At 38.8% G+C, this 21216-nt stretch overlaps 1 protein-coding gene across 4 annotated transcripts in view; it reads left to right on the top strand.

Moving 5' to 3' along the window:
• The window catches only part of NUCB2 (nucleobindin 2), a 48220-nt gene that overhangs the window by 18115 nt on the left and 8889 nt on the right, over window positions 1–21216 (top strand). For all 4 annotated transcript variants that reach the window (XM_085011932.1, XM_085011933.1, XM_085011934.1 and 1 more), the window contains 8 exons: window positions 4226–4369; window positions 4900–5007; window positions 9855–9981; window positions 18144–18247; window positions 19565–19750; window positions 19971–20061; window positions 20659–20717; window positions 20812–20904. In XM_085011932.1, the coding sequence (XP_084868058.1) occupies window positions 4226–4369; window positions 4900–5007; window positions 9855–9981; window positions 18144–18247; window positions 19565–19750; window positions 19971–20061; window positions 20659–20717; window positions 20812–20904 (912 nt within the window). The remainder of the gene's footprint in view (window positions 1–4225; window positions 4370–4899; window positions 5008–9854; window positions 9982–18143; window positions 18248–19564; window positions 19751–19970; window positions 20062–20658; window positions 20718–20811; window positions 20905–21216) is intronic.

The raw sequence follows: 21216 nt of genomic DNA, 5'->3' as shown, positions 1-21216 counted from the left end.
TGTTTTCTTTTTGGTTTCCTTTGCTGTGCAAAAGCTTTTCAGTTTGATTAGGTCCCATGGATTTATTTTTGCTCTTATTTCTATTGCTTTGGGAGACTGACCTGAGAAAATATTCATGATGTTGATGTCAGAGAGTGTTTTGCCTATGTTTTCTTCCAGGAGTTTGATGGTGTCCTGCATGACTACATTTTAAAAGCAGTAACCCAAGCCACAGTGGTGATAATGCTGAGTCTCTAACTGCTAGGCCAGCAGGGAACTCCAAAACTCTTAATCTTTTTTTTTTTTTTTTTTTTTTTGTCTTTTGTCTTTTTAGGGCCCCACCAAATGGCATATGGAGATTCCCAGGCTAGGGGTCCAATCAGAGCTATAGTTGCTGGCCTACACCACAGCTTTTGGAAACATTGGATCCTTAACCCACTGAGCAAGGCCAGGGATCAAACCCACATTCTCATGGATACTAGTCAGGTTCGTTAACCACTGAGCCACAACGGGAACTCCCCCTTATCCTTTTTAATTGTCATTTGGTCAGCTGTTTACAGTGTGGCATATGGGATTTGCAAAGGCAAACAAGTTTCAATTCAGTTTTTTTTTAAAACAACTAATTCAATAATACTTTAAAATAATTTTTTAAGGTAAAAGGTATAGCTAATAAATACTTTAAAGGATGTACATCATTCACCAGTGAGATACAAATCAAAATCATAGTAAGATACTGCTTCACACCCAGTAGATTGGCTATAATAGAAAAACATGGACAAAAAGACTTGTCGGTGAGGATAGGGAAAAATTGGAACAACCACATATTGCTGGTGGTAATGGATAATGGTGCAGCTGCTATGGAAAGCATTTCGACAGTTCCTCCAAAAAATTAAACGCTTAGTTATCAAATTGACCCTGCAATTCTACGCCTAGGTATACAACCAATACAATTCAAAACATGCTAACACAATAACCTGAACACAAATGTTCACAGTAGCTTTATTCATACTAGCCAAAAAAAAAAGGAAAAATAATCCAAATGTCCCTCAACTGATGAACTGATAAACAAAATATGGAATATACATACAATGGAATACAATTCAGCTATAAAACTGAACGAAGTGCTGATTCATGGTACAACATGGTTGTACCTCGAAAACATAACGCTAGATGAAAAAAAGCCAGATACAAAAGGCCACATATTGTCTGATTCCATATATATGAAAGTCCAGCGTAGGCAAACCTATATGGATGGAAAGTAGATTAATGGTTGACAGAGACGAGAAAATAGGGAAACGAGGAGTGACAGCTAATGGGTATGGGGTTTCATTTTGGAGTGATGGAAATGTTCTAAAATTAGAAAATGGTAATAATTGCACAGCTTTGTGAATATACCAATTGAATTGTACAATTTAAAGGTTAAGTATTATAGCATGTAAATTATATCTCAGAAAAGCAAAAATAAAACATATACCTGCAGTGGGCATGAAACATGAATGAGAAATAAACCTTTGTTTTCATAAAAAATAATTGTGGGAAGAGGTGATTCATGATTGAGAAGATTCTGTGCAGAAACAAACCATCCTTTTATTGGGGGTTCATAATGCATAGTAGCCTATCACAAATTTCACTAGTCTGGAGTTCCTGTCGTGGCGCAGTGGTTAACGAATCCGACTAGGAACTATGAGGTTGCGGGTTCGGTCCCTGCCCTTGCTCAGTGGGTTAACGATCCGGCGTTGCCGTGAGCTGTGGTGTAGGTTGCAGACGCAGCTCGGATCCTGCGTTGCTGCGGCTCTGGCGTAGGCCAGTGGCTACAGCTCCGACTAGACCCCTAGCCTGGGAGCCTCCATATGCCGCGGGAGCGGCCCAAGAAATAGCAACAACAACAACAACAACAAAAAGACAAAAGACAAAAAAAAACCAAAAACCAAAAAACAAATTTCACTAGTCTTACAAAGATGGAAGCCTCTTTAGCTTCACTGAGTCAACAACTCCCAAATGTTTCATTATTAAAAAAACATTTACCATAATTGTGTTGGAGAACTAGTTGTGTTAGAGAATGGCAAATCTTGGGCTTGAGCACGTGGCTATAGGAATCACCCCTGAAATGTTTGTTAAGACAGATTCTGGGGTCCCACCTCCAAGATTCTAATTGCTAGGGTCTTGGCAGCAGCCTGAAAATTTGCATTTCAAACAAGTCCCAGGTGATTTTATCTTGCAGGTTTGGGAACTAAACTTTGAGTAGCATCTTTATAGAATAGTCACGTCCTGTACCTTAAATGCGTAAATTTTATGGCCTGTGAATTATATCTCAGTAAAGATGCTAAAAATTTGATGTACTAGAAATAGCACTGAAACAGTAATTTTGTTCATACAAGAGAATGCTCTACAAGTGAATTGTTTCACTTAAAGATTTCTTCATCTATAAAATGAGTCACTGCTCTATGTACAACCTAGGGTTGTGGTGAAAATGAGGCAGTGTACTCTTCCAAATTGTATTCTGTGGATAAAAACATGTTACTTAAAAAGAAAAGTCCATAGCCAGCTAAGTTTGGGAGTCTCTGAATTAAATAATGTGTATTCCAGATTGATGGTCTAACCTATTTTTTTTTTTTTTTTTTTTTGCTTTTGTCTTTTTAGTGCCACACCTGTGACACATGGAGGTTCCTAGGCTAGAGGTTGAATCAGAGCTATGGCTCCCGGCCTATACCACAGCCACAGCAATGCAGGATCCGAGCCACGTCTGCAACCTCCACCACAGCTCACGGCAATGCTGTATCCCCAACCCAGCAAGCAAGGCCAGGGATCAAACCCTCGTCCTCTTGGATGCTAGTTGAGTTCGTTAACACGGGAACTCCCTGACCATCATTTTTGATTTGGTTGCTAACATCAGTCTATATGTATAAAAGCAATTAAGTATGAATTTTTATTCATTCTTATTCTTGTAGTAGGTCCTCCAGAGTTATAAAGATCCTTCTGAAGTAGAAACTGAGGAAGGAAGATTTGGATAATGCTGTGGGACCAACAATAGTTTCTCCATTTTGCTTCAATCCTGTTATATCCTCCTTGATATTTTATTGACCTGTTTATTTGAAAAATTATTGACCAATAAAAATTTTAGCGAATGACTATTGGAGATGATAAAATAATGTTTAATAAGGTTAAGAGAATATTTGTAGCTAGTTATTTGTCTCTTTTAATCAACTTATGTTCACAGAGCAATTTATTTTCAAAATTAGTTTGAAGCTAATTTAAATATTATATCCAGAAATAATTTCGACTCTTTAATATTTTTTGTGTGTGTGGCTTTTTAGGGCTGCATCCGCAGCATATGGAAGTTCCCAGGCTAAGGGTCAAGTCAGAGCTGTAGCCACTGGTATACTGCAGCTGGAGCAAGGCTGGAGCAAGGCCAGATCTGAGCCACATCTGAGACCTACACCAGAGCCCATGGCAATGCTGGATCCTTAACCCACTGAGTGAGGCCAGTGATTGAACCTGTGTCCTCATGGATGTTAGTCAGATTCATTTCCTCTGAGCCATGACAGGAACTCTGGCTCTTTAATATTTTAACTGAGAAAAAATATATAGTTTTCTCTTACTTTTTCTTTTCTTAAACTTGGGCTGTTTATTTTTTAAAAATTTTGAGTCTCTCATTACAATCTTTATTTGAAATTTTTGTAATGAACAAAATGATTTCTCATACTGTATAAGCAGTTTAAACTAAAATTTTGTTTACTTGTCTTTTAAATTTTAGCTGAAAAGCATTTCTCCTCTACTTTCATTTCCTTTTCTTTCTTTTTCTTTTTTCTTTTTAGGGCTGTAATGATGGTATATGGAAGTTCCCGGGCTAGGGGTTGAATTGGAGCTGCAGCTGCTGGCCTATACCACAGCCACAGCAATGCCAGATCCAAGCTTCATCTGTGACCTATGCTGCAGCTTTCAGCAATGCCAGATCCTTAACCCACTGAGCAGGCCAAGGATTGAACCCATATCCTCATGGATATTATGTTGGGTTCTTAACCCACTGAGCCACAAGGGGGAGTTCGTTCCCTGCTTTTGTTTAATGAACTATTTTAAGCATGATTTTTGATAAGTTATAGTCTATTTTAATCCCTTTCCTAGAATTCTTTTATTGAATTACACTTCCTAAAGTTGAATATATTATTAATGTAGCATTGGGAATGCATGTACATATTTTTTGAAAACACCTTCTCAGAACCTTAATATAATTATACCTTTATTTCAGATGAAGTGGAGGACCATCCTTCTACAATATTGGTTTTTCTTGGTTACATATGTATTTACTGCTCTTGAAGCTGTGCCTATAGACATAGACAAAACAAAAGTAAAAAATACTCAGCCTGTGGACAGTGCGAAGATAGAACCACCAGTAAGTGAAATGATAAAGATAACCTTGTGGGAAGAATTTTAGCTAAAATATTGCTAAATTTATTACTTATAAAATTGGACATTAGCTGCTGTTTCTGAAATAGCAGTGAAGAGTATTGGATAAGCATATGTTGTTTAATATTCGGCAATGTTTATTTAATGTAGTTAGGATATTAGGTAGTACATAGACTTGATCGTAATACCTTTCCAATGTTGAGATAACCGGCCAAGAAAACATTGCATTATCTTCAAAGGAAAGACAGATAGTAAAGAGGATGGTGACAATGGGGTAAAACCTATCAGTGTTATTGGTTAAGTCTACCTTTATGGACGAGGAAAACATGGTATTGGTTCTGATCCAATTCTCTTCATTTGCGAAATAAAGCTTTTTAGCTTTGACTGTCCAAACTGTCAAACCAGGTATGAATCAATGCCAAATTGCTAGACCTTTTTTTTTTTTAGGGTTGATATCTTTAGATACAGGGAAGGCAAAACTTTCAGAAGCGTTATGGTTTGTTTCTTAATTTGAAGGATACTGGACTTTATTATGATGAATACCTCAAGCAAGTGATTGATGTGCTGGAAACAGATAATCATTTCAGAGAAAAACTACAGAAAGCAGACATAGAGGAAATAAAGGTAAATGTAATTAAATAATTATTTAACAGTCATTTGAGCATGCCAGACACTGAGTTCAAGTAGTGAGGTTATGGAGATGAGACTCTTTCTCAGTCCTTAAGGAATCCTCGGGGGAGACTAATATCCAGAAAAAGATTATTAAGAGGAATATGTGGTGAGTATGTAATATATTTTGGACATACAGAGGATGGACACCAAACTCAGTACAAAGCAGTGGGGAAGGTGGGAAGTCTTTCTTTCTGGTAGAGATTATGCCTGTGCTTAAAAATGTGGCTGAGAAAAGGAGAAGCCTGGGAAGCATCCTTGGTCAAAGTGCAAGGATACAGAGACAGGAGATATACTGGAACCTGGAGGGAGTAACTGTTGCTGGAGCCTACCTAGTCTGCAAAGTGGAGGCCATGCCTGGAAGATGAGGTTAGAAAGAGTCGTGGGCTGGATGACAGAGGCCTTGTAAATCGTGTAAGGGGCTTGAATCATGATGTGAGGATGACAGGGAGCTATTCAGATGTTCAGGATAGGTTTAGTTCTGCTGTTTTAATCAGATCTAGATTAATAACAGAGGAAATGGGCCATATCTTATCTCAATAGGGGAGATTTAATTATTTGCCTCTGTTTTAAGAACCCTATTTAATAGAACCGGATCCTAGCTGTAGACATCTCCTTAGTGCTTGTAATAAAAAAAGGAGGTTGTAAAAAACAAGAGCTGACATGAGAGATTCATTTAAAGCCCATCCTTGAAGGGCAATGCCTCCATTTAATTGGGTTTATTGTGTTTTATTTTATTTATTTTATTTTATTTTATTTTTTTGGTCTTTTTGCCATTTCTTGGGCCGCTCTCGCGGCACATGGAGGTTCCCAGGCTAGGGGTCTAATCGGAGCCGTAGCCACCAGCCTACGCCAGAGCCACAGCAACGCGGGATCCGAGCCGCGTCTGTGACCTACACCATAGCTCACGGCAACGCCAGATCATTAACCCACTGAGCAAGGGCAGGGATCGAACCTGCAACCTCATGCTTCCTAGTCGGATTCGTTAACCACCGCGCCACCACGGGAACTCCTATTTTATTTTTAAAAGTTTATTTATTTAAGGAATCAGTTGTGTTTTGTTTGTTTGTTCGTTTATTTATTTATTGACTGCATCTGTAGTATGTATAAGTACTGGGGACCAGGGATCAAATCTGTACCACAGCAGTGACAATGCTGGATCTTTAACCTGCTGAGCCATTAGGGAATTCCCAGTTGAGTTTATTTTACTTTTTTTGTGTGTGATTTTTTTAAAAAATTTTACTATTTTTTTTAAATTATAGTTGATTTATAATGTTATACCAATTTCTGCTGTACAGTAAAGTGACTCAGTGATATATATATATATCACATATTTGTCCTATGATATATATATCACATATCCTATGATATAATATATAGTCATATTTATATCCTATGATATATATATTGTGTATATATATATCATTTATATATCATATATGTGCATCTTTAACATGCTGAGCCACTGGGGAACTCTCTTGTTTATCTTTTTTAAACTTTCCTAAAAAATTATCTCACCTGTTTCTAGAATCAGAATGAGAGAAATCTGTTTGAAGGAAACTTTCTGGGTCAAACATCCTTCTTATTTAATCTCTGTCCCAGATGTGGGCCCCTTTGAAAGTCTGACCCACATCAGCCTGTGGCAACTAACAGAGCCTATGTGTGGCTTTTAGTTCACAGTTCTCCTCTTTGATGCTGTGAACTATTCTATGAGAAAGGTAATAGCATTATGCCAATAATTCCCATGAATTATCTTTTTTAAATTGAAGTCTCTTTGACATACAATATTATATTAGTTTCATGTATACAACACAGTGGTTTGACATTTGTATGCATTGTGAAATGATTATACCACAGTTAAGTCTGGTAAGCATCTGTCACCATACAAAGTTAATACAATATTATTGACTGCATTCCTCGTGCTGTGCATTACTTCCCCATGACTTATTTGATATCTGAAATTTTATACCCTTGATCTCCTTCAGCCATTTCACTCTTCTCCATCCTCCCTCCACCCTGGCAAACACCAATCTGTTCTCTGCATCTCTGAGTCTGTTTTTGTTTGTTTGGTTAGTTTGTTTTGCTTTTTTGTTTCTTTTTTCTTTCTTTCTTTTTTTTTTTTTTTCTGTCTTTTTGCCTTTTCTAGGACTGCTTCCTGTGGCATGTGGAGGATCTCAGACTAGGGGTCTAATCTGAGCTGTAGCTGTAGCCTATGCCACAGTCACAGCAACGCAGGATCGGAGCTGTCTGCGACCTACATCACAGCTCATGGCAACACCGGATCCTTAACCCGCTGAGCGAGGCCAGGGATCGAACTCGAAACCTCATGGTTCCTAGTCGGATTTGTTAACCACTGTGCCATGATGGGAACTCCCCTCAATGATTTTCTTCCTTCCTTTCTTCCTTTCATCTTTTTAGGGCCCCACCTGCAACATAGGGAGGTTCTCAGGCTAGGGGTTGAATCAGAGCCACAGCCGCTGTCCTATACCACAGCCACAGCAAGGCCGGGGATTGAAAACACATCCTCATGGATACTAGTCAGATTTGTTTCCACTGAGTCACAAGGGGAATTCTCTCAATGACTTCTTAATTGCCAAATCTAGTGACCACTTTTTATTCCTCTTCTTATTGGACTCCTTTATTTATCTCAGGGGTTCTCAGAATTGTTAAAACAGATTCTGGACCCCACTTCCAGACTTTCTGATTCAGTAAGTCTAGGGCCTGTATCTCTAAAGGTCCCGGGTAATGCTGATGCTTCCATTTGGGGACCACACTCGAGAACCACTGTTTCCTCTAGTAATAATAATGACCCTTCTCTCCTTGAAATGTGCTGTTCTTTTTGCTTCTGTTACAGCATTTTTCTCCTAGCTCTCCCTCTGAACATTCTTTCTTGGTCTCCCTTGTGGGGTTTCTTTTCCTTCCCATCCTCAGCAGTCCCCCTTGACTCAGTCCTGAAGGATTTGTGTGCCTGATTGTCAGTTAGACTTGCAGTTTGTGATTGCAGATGCATTTATAAACAAGAGAACATAAACTGGGTGCTATGTTGCTTCTTAAATTTTGGAACATATATCTAATTACGCATATGTGAAACAAGCAATCAAAGGAGACAACCTAAAAAAAGATGAATTTTGAAAAGTTATGTATATATGGGATGACTAAAGCTTAAGAAGGCCAAGTTACTTAAGGAAACTTTATTGAAATATAATTCACATACCATAAAATTTTCCCCTTGAAAGCATATGATTCATTGGTTTTAATTTATTTAGAGTCATGTAACTATCACCACTATGTAATTTTAGAACAGTTTTATTTTCTCCCAAAGAAAGCCTATAACCCATCCAACAATCACTCTCCTTTTTTTTTTTTTTTGTCTTTGTTGTTGTTGTTGCTATTTCTTGGGCCACTCCCGCGGCATATGGAGGTTCCCAGGCTAGGGGTCTAATCGGAGCTGTAGCCATCGGCCTACGCCAGAGCCACAGCAATGCGGGATCCGAGCCGCGTCTGCAACCTACACCACAGCTCACGGCAACGCCAGATCGTTAACCCACTGAACAAGGGCAGGGATCAAACCCGAAACCTCATGGTTCCTAGTCGGATTCGTTAACCACTGCGCCACAACAGGAACTCCCACTCTCCTTTTCCTCTCTCTCTCAGCTCCGGGCAACCATTAATCTACTTTCTGTTCCTATGGATTTGCTTCTTCTGGGCATTTCACATAAAGAATCATACAAAATATGGCCTTTTGTGCCTGACTTCTTTGATGTAGCATAAGGTTTTTAATGTTCATCATGTTGTAACATGGATCAATATATTCATTTCTTTTAATGGCTGATAATATTCCAATGTATTGATATTCCATATTTTAATCAGTTCATCAGTTGGTGGACATTTGGATATTTCCACTTTTGGGCTAGTATGAATAATGCTGCTATGAAATTCATATGTAAGATTTTATGTGAACATATGTTTCATTTCTTTAGGTATATAGAACTGGAGTTACAGGGTTGTATGGTAATTCCATGTTTAACTTTTTGAGGAATTGCCAAATTATTTTCCAAAGTGGCTGCACCGGGAGTTCCCGTCGTGGCGCAGTGGTTAATGAATCCGACTAGGAACCATGAGGTTGTGGGTTCGATCCCTGGCCTTGCTCAGTGGGTTAAGGATCCAGCGTTGCCATGAGCTGTGGTGTAGGTCGCAGACGCGGCTCAGATCCCGTGTTGCTGTGGCTCTGGCGTAGGTGGGTGGCTACAGCTCCAATTCGACCCCTAGCCTGGGAACCTCCATATGCCTCGGAATCGGCCCTAGAAAAGGCAAAAAGACAAAAAAAAAAAAGTGGCTGCACCATTTTACAAATTAAGTTACTTTTTCAGTTTCTTCTTTGTGCTTTAATTATGCTTTTCTAAATTATATGGCTTGTAGACATCTTGATTTTAAAGTTACAAACTGGTAGTTCCTACTGTGGGTTAATGATCTGGCTTGTCTCTGGAAGTGCTGGTATGATCCCCAGCCTAGTGCAGAGGGTTGAGGATCTGGTATTGCTGCAGCTGTGGTGTAAGTTGCAGCTGTGGCTCAGATTCAGTGTCTGGCCTGGGAACTTCGATATACTGTGGGTATGGCCAAAAAATAAAAATAAAGTTATTAACTGAATGTCTTCTGAATGAAATGCTGTCTGTAATATCAAATTTATCTAAATTTGTCAAAAGTATTTATTGCTACTTTATTATAACCCTATTTTAAATATATTGTATCTTGTTTAAAAATGCAGTGGAATAGATAAATTAATTTGTTACCTTTGTTAACAGAGTGGAAGATTAAGCAGAGAGCTTGATTTAGTAAGTCACCATGTGAGGACAAAACTTGATGAACTGAAAAGGCAAGAAGTGGCAAGGTTACGAATGCTAATTAAAGCTAAATTGGATTCCCTTCAAGGTAAGTGCTAAAGAAAAGGTAGGAAAATTTCAATATTTGGTTGTTGACATCAGTTTACATTACTGCATACAAGTTCCTTTAGTCAAAATTTAGTGTTAGTATTAATTTGGCTTCTATTAATATATATATATATATATATATATTTCGTCTTTTTCTAGGGCTGCACCTGTAGCATATGGAGGTTCCCAGACTAGGGGTCTAATCGGAGCTGTCCGGCCTACGTCAGAACCACAGCAGCACGGGATCCGAGCCGTGTCTGCAACCTACACCACAGCTTACGGCAACCCCGGATCCTCAACCCACTGAGCAAGGCCAGGGATCAAACCCTCAACCTCGTGGCTTCCTAGTCGGATTCCCTAGTCGGATTCGTTAACCACTGGGCCACGATGGGATCTCCATTCTTCTTCTTCTTTTTTTTTTTTTTTTTTGCTATTAATTTTTAAAATTTAATTTTCTTGAATAGGTAATACATCCCATCATTCAAAACCAAAATGATTATCCTTAAAATAATTATATCAGTAAAAAGGAAGAATGAAAGTAATGAACTAAGCCACTGATTTAAAGAGGAAAAACAGCATCAAAGCAAACCAAAAGAAAACAGAGAAAGAAAATCTAATTAGAACCGTTTCCATAGATGAAATAGAAAAATTGTCGGAGCTATCTTCACAGAAACACCAGGCTTAGACAGTGACAAAGGGAATTTCGTCAAACTATTAAAGAGCAGATTATCACTGCTGTTAAGGTATCCCTGGTAGCCTAGAGATTAAGGATCTGGTGTTGTCACTGCTGTGGCTCAGGTTTAATTCCACATCCTGCAGGTATGTCCAAAAGCAAACAAACAAGCAAAGAAACACGTATTCCAGAGCATAGATGAAGAAGGAAACTTCCACACTCTTATTATGCATTGAGACCAGAATATCATAGCAAGTGGATTTATTTCAAGAATACAAGATCGACTTAATTTTAGGAACTCTGATATATAAATTATCATATGAGTAGATATAAGAAGAAAAATTTTTGATGTGAACAGAAGGAATCTTAAATTCGAAGGACAAATAATAAATTGGACTATATCTTTGAAATTTGAACTTTAAAAAATTAAGATAGATTTTTTTTTTTTTTTTTTTTTTTGTCTTTTTGCCATTTTCTTGGGCCGCTCTCACGGCATATGGAGGTTCCCAAGCTAGGGGTCAAATTGGAGCTGTAGCCGCAGGCTTATTACGCCAGAGCCACAGCAAAGCCAGATCCGAGCCGCATCTGTAACCTGCACCACAGCTTACGGCAATGCCGGATCCTTAACCCACTGAGCAAGGCCAGGGATCGAACCCATAGCCTCATAGTTCCTAGTCAGATTCATTAACCACTTCGCCATGACAGGAACTCCAAGATAGTTTTTTTTGAAAGAATGATATAAGGTTCATAACAAGACTGAGGGGAAAATAGAGAGATTTCATATACACCCTTTCTTTTTAAACATTCATGGCCTCCCCAATACCAGTGTCTCCCACCAGAGTGGCCCTTTGGTTGTAATTGATGAACCTACACTGATACATCGTATTCACCCTAAATCTATACTTCATATTATTATTATTATTTTGTCTTTATAGGGCCGCACCTGCAGCATATAGAGGTTTCCAGGCTAGGGATCTAATTGGAATTGTAGCTGCTGGCTTATGCCACAGCCACAGCCAATGCTGGATCTGAGCCCCATCTGTGACCTATACCACAGCTCACGGCAACACCAGATCCTCAACCCCCTGAGCGAGGTGGGGGATCAAACCTGCATCCTTATGGATGCTAGTCAGATTTGTTTCCACTGAGCCACGATGGGAACTCCTATAATTTTTATTAGAGTTCACTCTTGGTGGTGTACATTCTGTGAGTTTAGACAAGTTTATAATTACATGTGTCTACCATTTTAGTATCATGCAGAGTAGTTTCACTGCCCTAAATATTCTCTGTGCTCTGCCTATTCTTCCCCTCCTCCATATTCTTTTAATTTAATTTAATTTAATTTGTTTTTGTTTTTGTTTTTGCTTTTTAGGGCCGCACTGGTGGCATACGGATGTTTCCCAGGCTGAGGGTCAAATCAGAGCTACAGCTGCCAGCCTACACCACAGCCACAGCAACGCCAGATCTGAGCCACGTCTGCGACCTACACCACTGCTCATGGCAATGCCAGATCCTTAACCCACTGAGCAAGGCCTGGGATGGAACTTGCAACCTCATGGTTCCTAGTCTGATTCGATTCTGCTGCACCACGACAGGAACTCCCATATTCTTTTAATTTTAGACCATGAGAAGATGAAATAGCTATGAAGCAGAGCTTTTGAAATGAGAGGATATCTTAAAGCAATCTCATAGTTCATATGAAAGACCCCCCTGGAAAAATTATAAACAAGTCAATTCTTTCTGGGTTAATTTATAAATTTAACATGATCCAAATAAAAAGATCTACTTTTTCCTTTGATTCAAGCCAAGTTAATTTTAAAGTTTCTATGAAAATGGAAACAAGCAAGAAAAGCAATATGCCTCTGAGAAAGAACAATGAAAGACTGTATATATTAGGTATTAACAGATCTCATCAAGCTTCAGTCATTAGAGCTCTATGCTTTTGGCATATAAGTAGAAAGAACAGTGGAACAAGATAGAAGTTGCAGAAATGAAATTAAATAAATTTGGGATTTAGTTTGAATTAAAGGTGGTATCGCATTATTAGTAAGATAAAGCTTTTGAAAAAAAATAAGTAGTCTTCACGCAGTTGGATAGCTATTTGGAAAAAAGTACAGTTAAATATCCTATATATCAGATAAGTACTTATGTAAATCAAATATTTAAGTGTAGAAAGTAAAACCATAAAGGCAACAGTTGACAACATAAGTGAATTCCTTTACTATCTAGGAATGGCCTTTTTATTTTTTGTCTTTTTTGCCATTTCTTGGGCCGCTCCCGCGGCATATGGAGGTTCCCAGGCTAGGGGTCTAATCAGAGCTGTAGCTGCCAGCCTACACCACAGCCACAGCAACACGGGATCCAAGCCACATCTTCGACCTGCACCACAGCTCACGGCAACGCTAGATCCTTAACCCACTGAGCAAGGGCAGGGACCAAACCTGCAACCTCATGGTTCCTAGTCAGATGGGAACTCCACGATGGGAACTCCCTGGCATGGTCTTTTTAATTATGAATCAGAATCAAGGGGCCAGATTCGGCAAGTGCAAGACCCTTCCACATGACTCCTTTGTCTTTGTGGTTGGTTTATCTGGGTGGTTCATTGTTTTCAGTAAATATCTGAACACTTTCTTAGGGTAGAATAGCAGTTCTTAAACTTCAGATCGGGAGTTCCCATCATGGCTCAGTGGTTAATGAGCCCGACTAGTATCCATGAGCATGAGAGTTTGATCCCTGGCCTTGCTCAGCAGGTTAAGGATCCGGCATTGCCGTGAGCTGTGGTGCAGGTCGAAGATGTGGCTTGGATCCCGTGTTGCTGTGGCTGTGGTGTAGGCCGGCAGCTACAGCTCTGATTTGACCCCTAGTCTGTGAATATCCATATGCCAAGGGTGTGGCCCTAAAAAATGGACAAAACAAAAAGAAAACCCCCAAAAACTTCAGATTGCAAAAGAATCACCTGGGAAGATAGTTAAAAATATGGATTACTGGATTTGTATTATCTCTCCAGGTGTTCTGATTCTGGGGATGAGGAATCTCGATTTTAAACATGTACCTCTAGTCAGTGGATCGTATTGGAGAAACAGTACGTTTACTGTGTAGAGCAGTAAACTTCTGCTGGTGAATAGACTTCAGAAACAAGTACCAAGTACTCATTATCCTGAAACTAAGGATATTAGTGAGCAGTAAACTAATACCATTTTACATCAGGTAGTCAGACTGAACTTACGTAAAGTAATTCTATACTTGAATCCAGGCCAAAGGTTGTTTGAGATTTCTTTTCTTTTCTTTTTTTGGCTTTTTAGGGCCACACCCATGGCTTATGAAGGTTCCCAGGCTAGGGGTTGAATCAGAGCTGCAGCTGCCTGATCAGAGCTGCATCTTCGACCTGCATCATAGCTCACAGCAATGCCAGATCCTTAATCCATTGAGCAAGGCCAGAGATTGAACCTGCAACCTCATGGTTCCAAGTTGGGTTGTTTCCACTGCACCACAGCAGGAATTCTGAGATTTCTTTTCTTTTAGACAACTTCCACCCTCTTAATCTTGGTAATATTTTCTTTAATCCAAGACAGGGACTGAATTTCATTATCTGAAGAAAACTAACTTATACGCTCAGAAAACTTAGGAATATTTTCTTATTTGATTCAAAATTTATGAATTAAAATTTCTGAGAATTTGAAGGGCTTAAAGGATCTTAATTTTCAGGAGGCTGTGTAATTTTTTTTTTTTTTTTTGGCTGCACCTGAGGCATAAGGAATTTCCTGAGTCAAGGGTCAAACCCACACCACAGAAGTGACCAGAGCCACTGCAATGATAATGCTGGATCCTTAACTGCTAGGCCACCTGGGAACTCCATTTTTAAAAGCAGGTAATACATATACATGGTTTAAAACAAGAAGGTATATAGCTAAAAGTTCCCTGATACATTTTTTGGTCATACCCTTGGTATAGGGAAGTTCTCATGCCAGGGGTTGAAATGGAGCTGCAGCTGCCAGCCTATGCCACGGCCACAGCAACACCAGATGTGAGCTGCATCTGTAGCCTATGCCACAGCTTGTGGCAATGCCAGATCTTTAACCCACTGATTGAGGCCAGGGATCGAGCCTGCATCCTCATGGATAGTATGTCAGGTTCTTAACCCACCGAGTCACAGTGGGAACTCCAAAAAGTTCCCTGATATTTTTATACCTTATCAATTCCACTGCCTGAGTTTTAACACCATCCCTCCTGAGGTTTTTTTTTTTTTTAAGATTTTATTTTATTAATTAATTTATTTATTTGTCTTTTTATCTTTTCCAGAGACCCACCTGCGGCATAGGGAAGTTCCCAGGCTAGGGGTCTAATCAGAGCTGTAGCTGCCAGCCTATGCCACAGTCACAGCAACTCAGGATCTGAGCCATGTCTGCAACCTATACCACAGCTCACGGCGATGCTGGATCCTTAACTTACTAAGTGAGGCCAGGGATCGAACCTGCAACCTCATGGTTCCTAGTCGTATTGGTTAACCACTGAGCCATGACGGGAACTCCCCTCCTGAGTTTTTTTATTCATGTATAAGTAAATACAAGTAAAAGTTCTTATTTTTCCTTTTGTTTTGTACAGAAGATATGTGCAATACACATTTTGTGCCTTTTATTTTTCCTTTAATAATATATTTTGGAAATCCTTCTGTATTAGCACATAGAGACCATCTTTTTTTCTTAGACAGATACATAGATTTCCATTATATAGATATATTGTAATTTACTTAACCAGACCCCTGTTGATGGATATTTAGGTTATTTCTCGTCAACACTCTTGTACACATACCACTATGTATCCATATAAGATTATCTGTAGGAATAAGTTCCCCACAATGAAATTGTTAAACCAAAAAATATATGTATTTGTAATTTTGATAGATATTGTTACCTCCACAGAGGGTGATCAATACACATTCCTACCAGCAATAATTTCTCATAGTCTTGCTAATTATAAGTATCATCAAACTTTAGGAGCTTTGCCGTTTGTGTTAGATGGTATAATTGTGCAATTTTAATATGTATTTCTCTTACTTTGAGTGAGGCTAAATATCTTGTCATACATGTTACTGACTGATAATATCCTTTACGGCTAGGTTTTATAACACATTTTCATAAGTAAAACTCCTAATATAGGACCACACTAAGAATTCACTGAAAGCTTAGTTGAACTAAATTTAGCTCTTTCTTACTTTCTGGCATAACAACATGTTCCAGACTCATCTTGTACCTTGTACCCTGCCCAACCCTGGAATTGGCCATTTTCTTGGTTATTAATTTTAGTGGGAAATGATATTACAGACCAGGGGCTGGCACTAGGTGTGCTCAATGTTCCTGGAATATATCTTCTTCGTGACACTTTCATAGGACAGAGGTAGGAAATATATGCATGTCAATACACATATACATAGGCATGCACACGTATAAATATAGATACCTACACCTGTGAAACATACATGCATGTAAGTGTGCATATACAGGTATATTTTAGAAGTTAACACTACTAATTTATTAGTACGAGTAAACACTAATTTCCATCCATCTCCCTAAGTTTCTTTCTTGCCTTCCATCATTTCCATGTTTATATGTTCCATTTTCTTTTTTTTTTAAGAAATAGCTTTATTTTATTTTATTTTAGTCTTTTGTCTTTTTGAGAGCTACAGCTGAGGCATGTGGAGATTCACAGGCTAGGGGTCTAATCTGAGCTGTAGCTGCCGGCCTACACCAGAGCAACTCGGGATCCAAGCCACGTCTGCAACCTATACCACAGCTCACAACGCCAGAGCTTTAATTCACTGAGTGAGGCCAGGGATGGAACCCACAACCTCATGGTTCCTCTGGTGGGTGGGGCTTAGTCTCTGGATGGGATTAGAGGCAGCTGTGTGTCTGAAGGGTCTTTAGGCAGCCTGTTTACTGAGGGGTGGGGTTGTGATCCCACCTGGGTTGTTGTTTGCCCTGGGGCTTCTCAGCAGCTGACTGCCGGGTGGGCCAGATTTTCCCAAAATGGCCACCTCCAGAGAAAGCAGCTGCTGAATATTCCTGAGAGCTTTGCCTTTAATGTCCTTCCCTCACAACAAGCCACATTCACCCCTATTTTCCCAGGATGTCCTCCAAGAACTGCGGTCAGGTTTGACCCAGATTCCTACGGAGACTTTGCTCTGCCCTGGGACCCAGTGCACATGAGAGTCTGTGTGCACCTTTTAAGAGTGGGGTCTCCGTTTCCCCCAGTCCCGTGGAGCCCCACTGGCTTTCAATGCCAGATGCTCCAGGGGCTCTTTGTCCCAGTGCCAGATCCCCACACATGAGAGTTTGATGTGGGGCTCAGAACTCCCCCTCCTGTAGGTGAGTCTCTGTGAACCAGTTAGTTTCCAGTCTGTGGAGCTTCCCACCTGTGAGGTATGGGGTTGTTTATATCACGAAATCGCCCCTCCTACCTCTTGATGTGGCCTCCTCTTTTTCTTCTGGAGTAGGGTATCTTTTTTAAGGTTTCCAGTCCATTTGGGTGAAGAATGCTCAGTCTTTAGTTGTGAATTTTGTTGTTTTTAGGAGAGAAGTTGAGCTCCAGTCCTTCTATTCCGCCATCTTCCCTCATGTTTCCTAGTCGGATTTGTTTCTGCTCCGCCACGACGGGAACTCCAACGTGTTCCATTTTCTTTTTTTTTTTTGTCTTTTTTTTTTTTTTTGTCTTTTTGCCTTTTCTTGGGCCGCTCCCGTGGCATATGGAGGTTCCCAGGCTAGGGGTCGAATCGGAGCTGTAGCCACCGGCCTACGCCAGAGCCACAGCAATGGGGGATCCGAGCCATGCCTGCGACCTACACCACAGCTCACGGCAACACCAGATCCTTAACCCACTGAGCAAGGCCAGGGACCGAACCCACAATCCCATGGTTCCTAGTCGGATTTGTTAACCACTGCGCCACAACGGGAACTCCCAATATGTCCCATTTTCTTAAATGGGAACCCTGACTTCTAACAAATCAACCCTTGTACATATTTTAAATATTCTCTCCTTTCATGTTCCTTCATCATTTCATATTTTTTAAATTCTTCATGTCAAGCCTTGTCAGTGTTCCAGTTCACTTGTAACCTATAATACAATATTTAAATTCCATCCCTAACCTCGATCAGTGGGTTAAGGATCCAGCGTTGCCATAAGCTTCGGTGTAGGGTTGCAGATGCAGCTCGGATCTAGCATTGCTATCGCTGTGGCACAGGACTTTGGGTACAGCTCCAATTTGACCCCTAGCCCAGGAACTTCCTTATGCCATAGGTGTGGCCATAAAAAGGCTCTTCTAGATTCAAGGGCATTACCTTTGCCTAGAAAAACAATATGTACAATGTTCTAAAACTTTGAATTTTATTATAAAATCCTATAGGAATGAATTCAAATGCTTATTCTTATGTATCATCTATATTAATGTGTCTAGCTTCTAGTAATTTATTGTTTACAGTTTTCTTATTTTCTTTCAGATACAGGCATAGACCACCATGCTCTTCTAAAACAATTCGATCACCTAAACCACCTGAATCCTGACAAGTTTGAATCTACGGATTTAGATATGCTAATCAAAGCGGTGAGAATAATGCCAAAATCTATTGTCTTTGTTGTGCCTTTGGGATTTGGTAATTTGACACATAAATTCCATGAAGTGGTAGTATAAAATTTATATACTCTTTAGACTGTCTTTAAAAGGAGATAACTTTACCTTTATTAGTCCAGATAATACTGTGGATATATAGGTCTGTAATCCCTTACCAAAAACTCCAAAATCCAAAACACTGTAAAGACGGAAACCTGGCTTGAATTATAGTCAGGCTATTTATGCTTACTTAATGTATTCATAGCTTGTAGTAAGGAAGTACTGATCTGTTTGATTACAGACTCTTCAGGGGTGTTACATAATATCACATATATGCTATATATCCTTTCTAAAATCTAGACAATCCCTTTTTTTTTTTTTTTTTTTGGCTTTTTAGGGCTGCACCCACGGCATATGGAAGTTCCCAGCTGCCGGCCTGCACCACAAGCCACAGCAATGCCAGATCCGAGCCATGTCTGGAACCTACACCACAGCTCACGGCAACACCAGATCCTTAACCCACCGAGCAGGGCCAGGGATTGAACCCACATCCTCATGGATACTGGTCAGATTTGTTACCACTGAGCCTCGACGGGAACTCCTAGACAATTCTGAGACAGCCAGCTTCTGGGATTTTAGGTAACAATCTTATGTTGTACTGTATGGAGTTAGCAAACTAGATGGTCTAGCCTGGGTATTAGATTTAGTTAAGTGGTTAGAAACTGTTCTAGTTCTCTATACTATACAGATTTTATATAGTCCCTTTCTTTTTCTTCTTTTAAAAATAAATTTATATATTACTTGCTTATATATTACTTACTAAAGTTGAAGCTAGCGTGGAGCTTTTAGTTTCTTTGATTGCTTGCATCACTAGTACTAATAATGACTAAAATAGAAGTATAGAATTTACAACAGGAGTCCAGTATTTTTTGGCCCTCCTATATGACCTTCTGTTAGAGAGTAAGCTATGTGCAATAAAGCCTTTATTAATAGTTCTCAAACACATCTTCTTCTTTTTTTTTTTTTTTTTTTTGTCTTTTTGCCATTTCTTGTGCCGCATCTACAGCACATGGAGGTTCCCAGGCTAGGGGTCGAATCAGAGCTGTAGCCACCGGCCTACGCCAGAGCCACAGCAATGCAGGATCCAAGCCGCGTCTGCAACCTACACCACAGCTCATGGCAACGCCGGATCCTTAACCCACTGAGCAAGGCCAGGGATTGAACCCGCAACATCATGGTTCCTAGTCGGATTCATTAACCATGACGGGAACTCCCCACATCTTCTTATTTAATTTAAATGTTGTATTATAGGCTACAAGTGATCTGGAACACTATGACAAGGCTCGACATGAAGAGTTTAAAAAATATGAAATGATGAAGGAACATGAAAGGAGAGAATACTTAAAAACACTGACTGAAGAAAAGAGAAAAGAAGAAGAATCAAAATTTGAAGAAATGAAGAAAAAGCATGGAAATCATCCCAAAGTTAATCACCCAGTAAGGATTATGACTTTATAAAACCATAATTAGATTAAGATATTACTTTGTGCCAGAAAGTAGAATTTATTATTTAGTTATTACTTATTATTATTACTTATTACTAAGTAATTAAAAATCTTGATTCTTAATTCTGCAAAGTTTCTCAATTTTCTATTTTATTTTGAGTATATATAAATAGATTAGAGTTTGAGTATTTTTTTTTTTAATTGATTCACAGGGAAGCAAAGATCAACTAAAAGAGGTGTGGGAAGAGACTGATGGATTGGATCCTAATGACTTTGACCCCAAGACATTTTTCAAATTACATGGTAACAGATTTAATATAAATATTAGTATTTATATCTTCTGTTTGAAAAATTAGAGATGCTTTACTCTTAAGTGATTTCTTCCAAGGTCTGCTATTGAGTCCTATTAAATGTTGAGTGTTTTCCTATAGGGTAGCCTAGTAGTTGTTATTGCTCATCTTCAGTATAAAATATTTTAGGTCAATAACTCTGTCCTTATGCTTGCTTTTATTTTTGAGTCATATGACTTATGAGTTACAAGTTTCTCTGTAAAATCTTATAAGTATTTCTGTGACTAGCTGGGTCACATCTAACAGACTTTATGCTGTAATATTAAAGTTGACTTTTCATCTTATAGCATATTGTTTTACTTTACATTTTTAGAAAAATTGGTTAACACATATATTTTTCTTAAAAACTGATGAATTGTGAATGAGTAGTGAATTGGATCAGTTGAACTGATCTGAGGGTTCATAAAAATGAAAGAAACCTATTTCTGTAGCACATTGATGCTTCACGTAAGTAGTACTTTTGCAGACCATTTGTAATTTGTTGTATTTTAATTATTTATTTTCTAAGGCATTAAAATCAAACTTTGCCTTTGTAACTTTTAAACTTTAGATGTCAATGGCGATGGCTTCCTAGATGAACAAGAATTAGAAGCCCTATTTACTAAAGAGGTAAATGAGTTCATTAAGTATTCAGTGATTTTGTTCTCATTTTTCCTTCTATTATCTTCCTTTCTTTTACTTGGCTTTAAAATTTTCTTTTTAGTTGGAGAAAGTATATGACCCCAAAAATGAAGAGGATGATATGGTAGAAATGGAGGAAGAGAGGCTTAGAATGAGGGAACATGTCATGAATGAGGTATGTTTTAAAGGTTTAAGACATTTAAGTTCTTGACATAAATCTTACCATAAAATGGAAAATAAATACACAGAATAGATATGTAATTGGATTTTGCATTTTTGATCCAGAGTAGTCAGTAGATTCCCTTAGTGTAAATACAATTATTTTGTAAATACTTACAAATATTTCAAGATTAAGATGCATATAAATGAATGCTGTAAAACGTTCTTTTAGAAGTAAAATAAAATGTAGTCCATTATTTGATATTTTAAATGCTGTATTAGTTTTTGCTAAGAAATTAGAAAACTCAATGTCTTAATGATTTATAAC

This window comes from Sus scrofa, chromosome 2, assembly GCF_054392235.1.
Source record: "Sus scrofa isolate SSC_HxYL_T2T_F1_AM1 chromosome 2, Sscrofa_HxYL_maternal_Yorkshire_Landrace_v2.0, whole genome shotgun sequence".
Classification (NCBI taxonomy): domain Eukaryota; kingdom Metazoa; phylum Chordata; class Mammalia; order Artiodactyla; family Suidae; genus Sus; species Sus scrofa.
The sequence above is the reverse complement of the archived record's forward strand: the minus strand, read 5'-3'. Positions and strand labels throughout refer to the sequence as shown.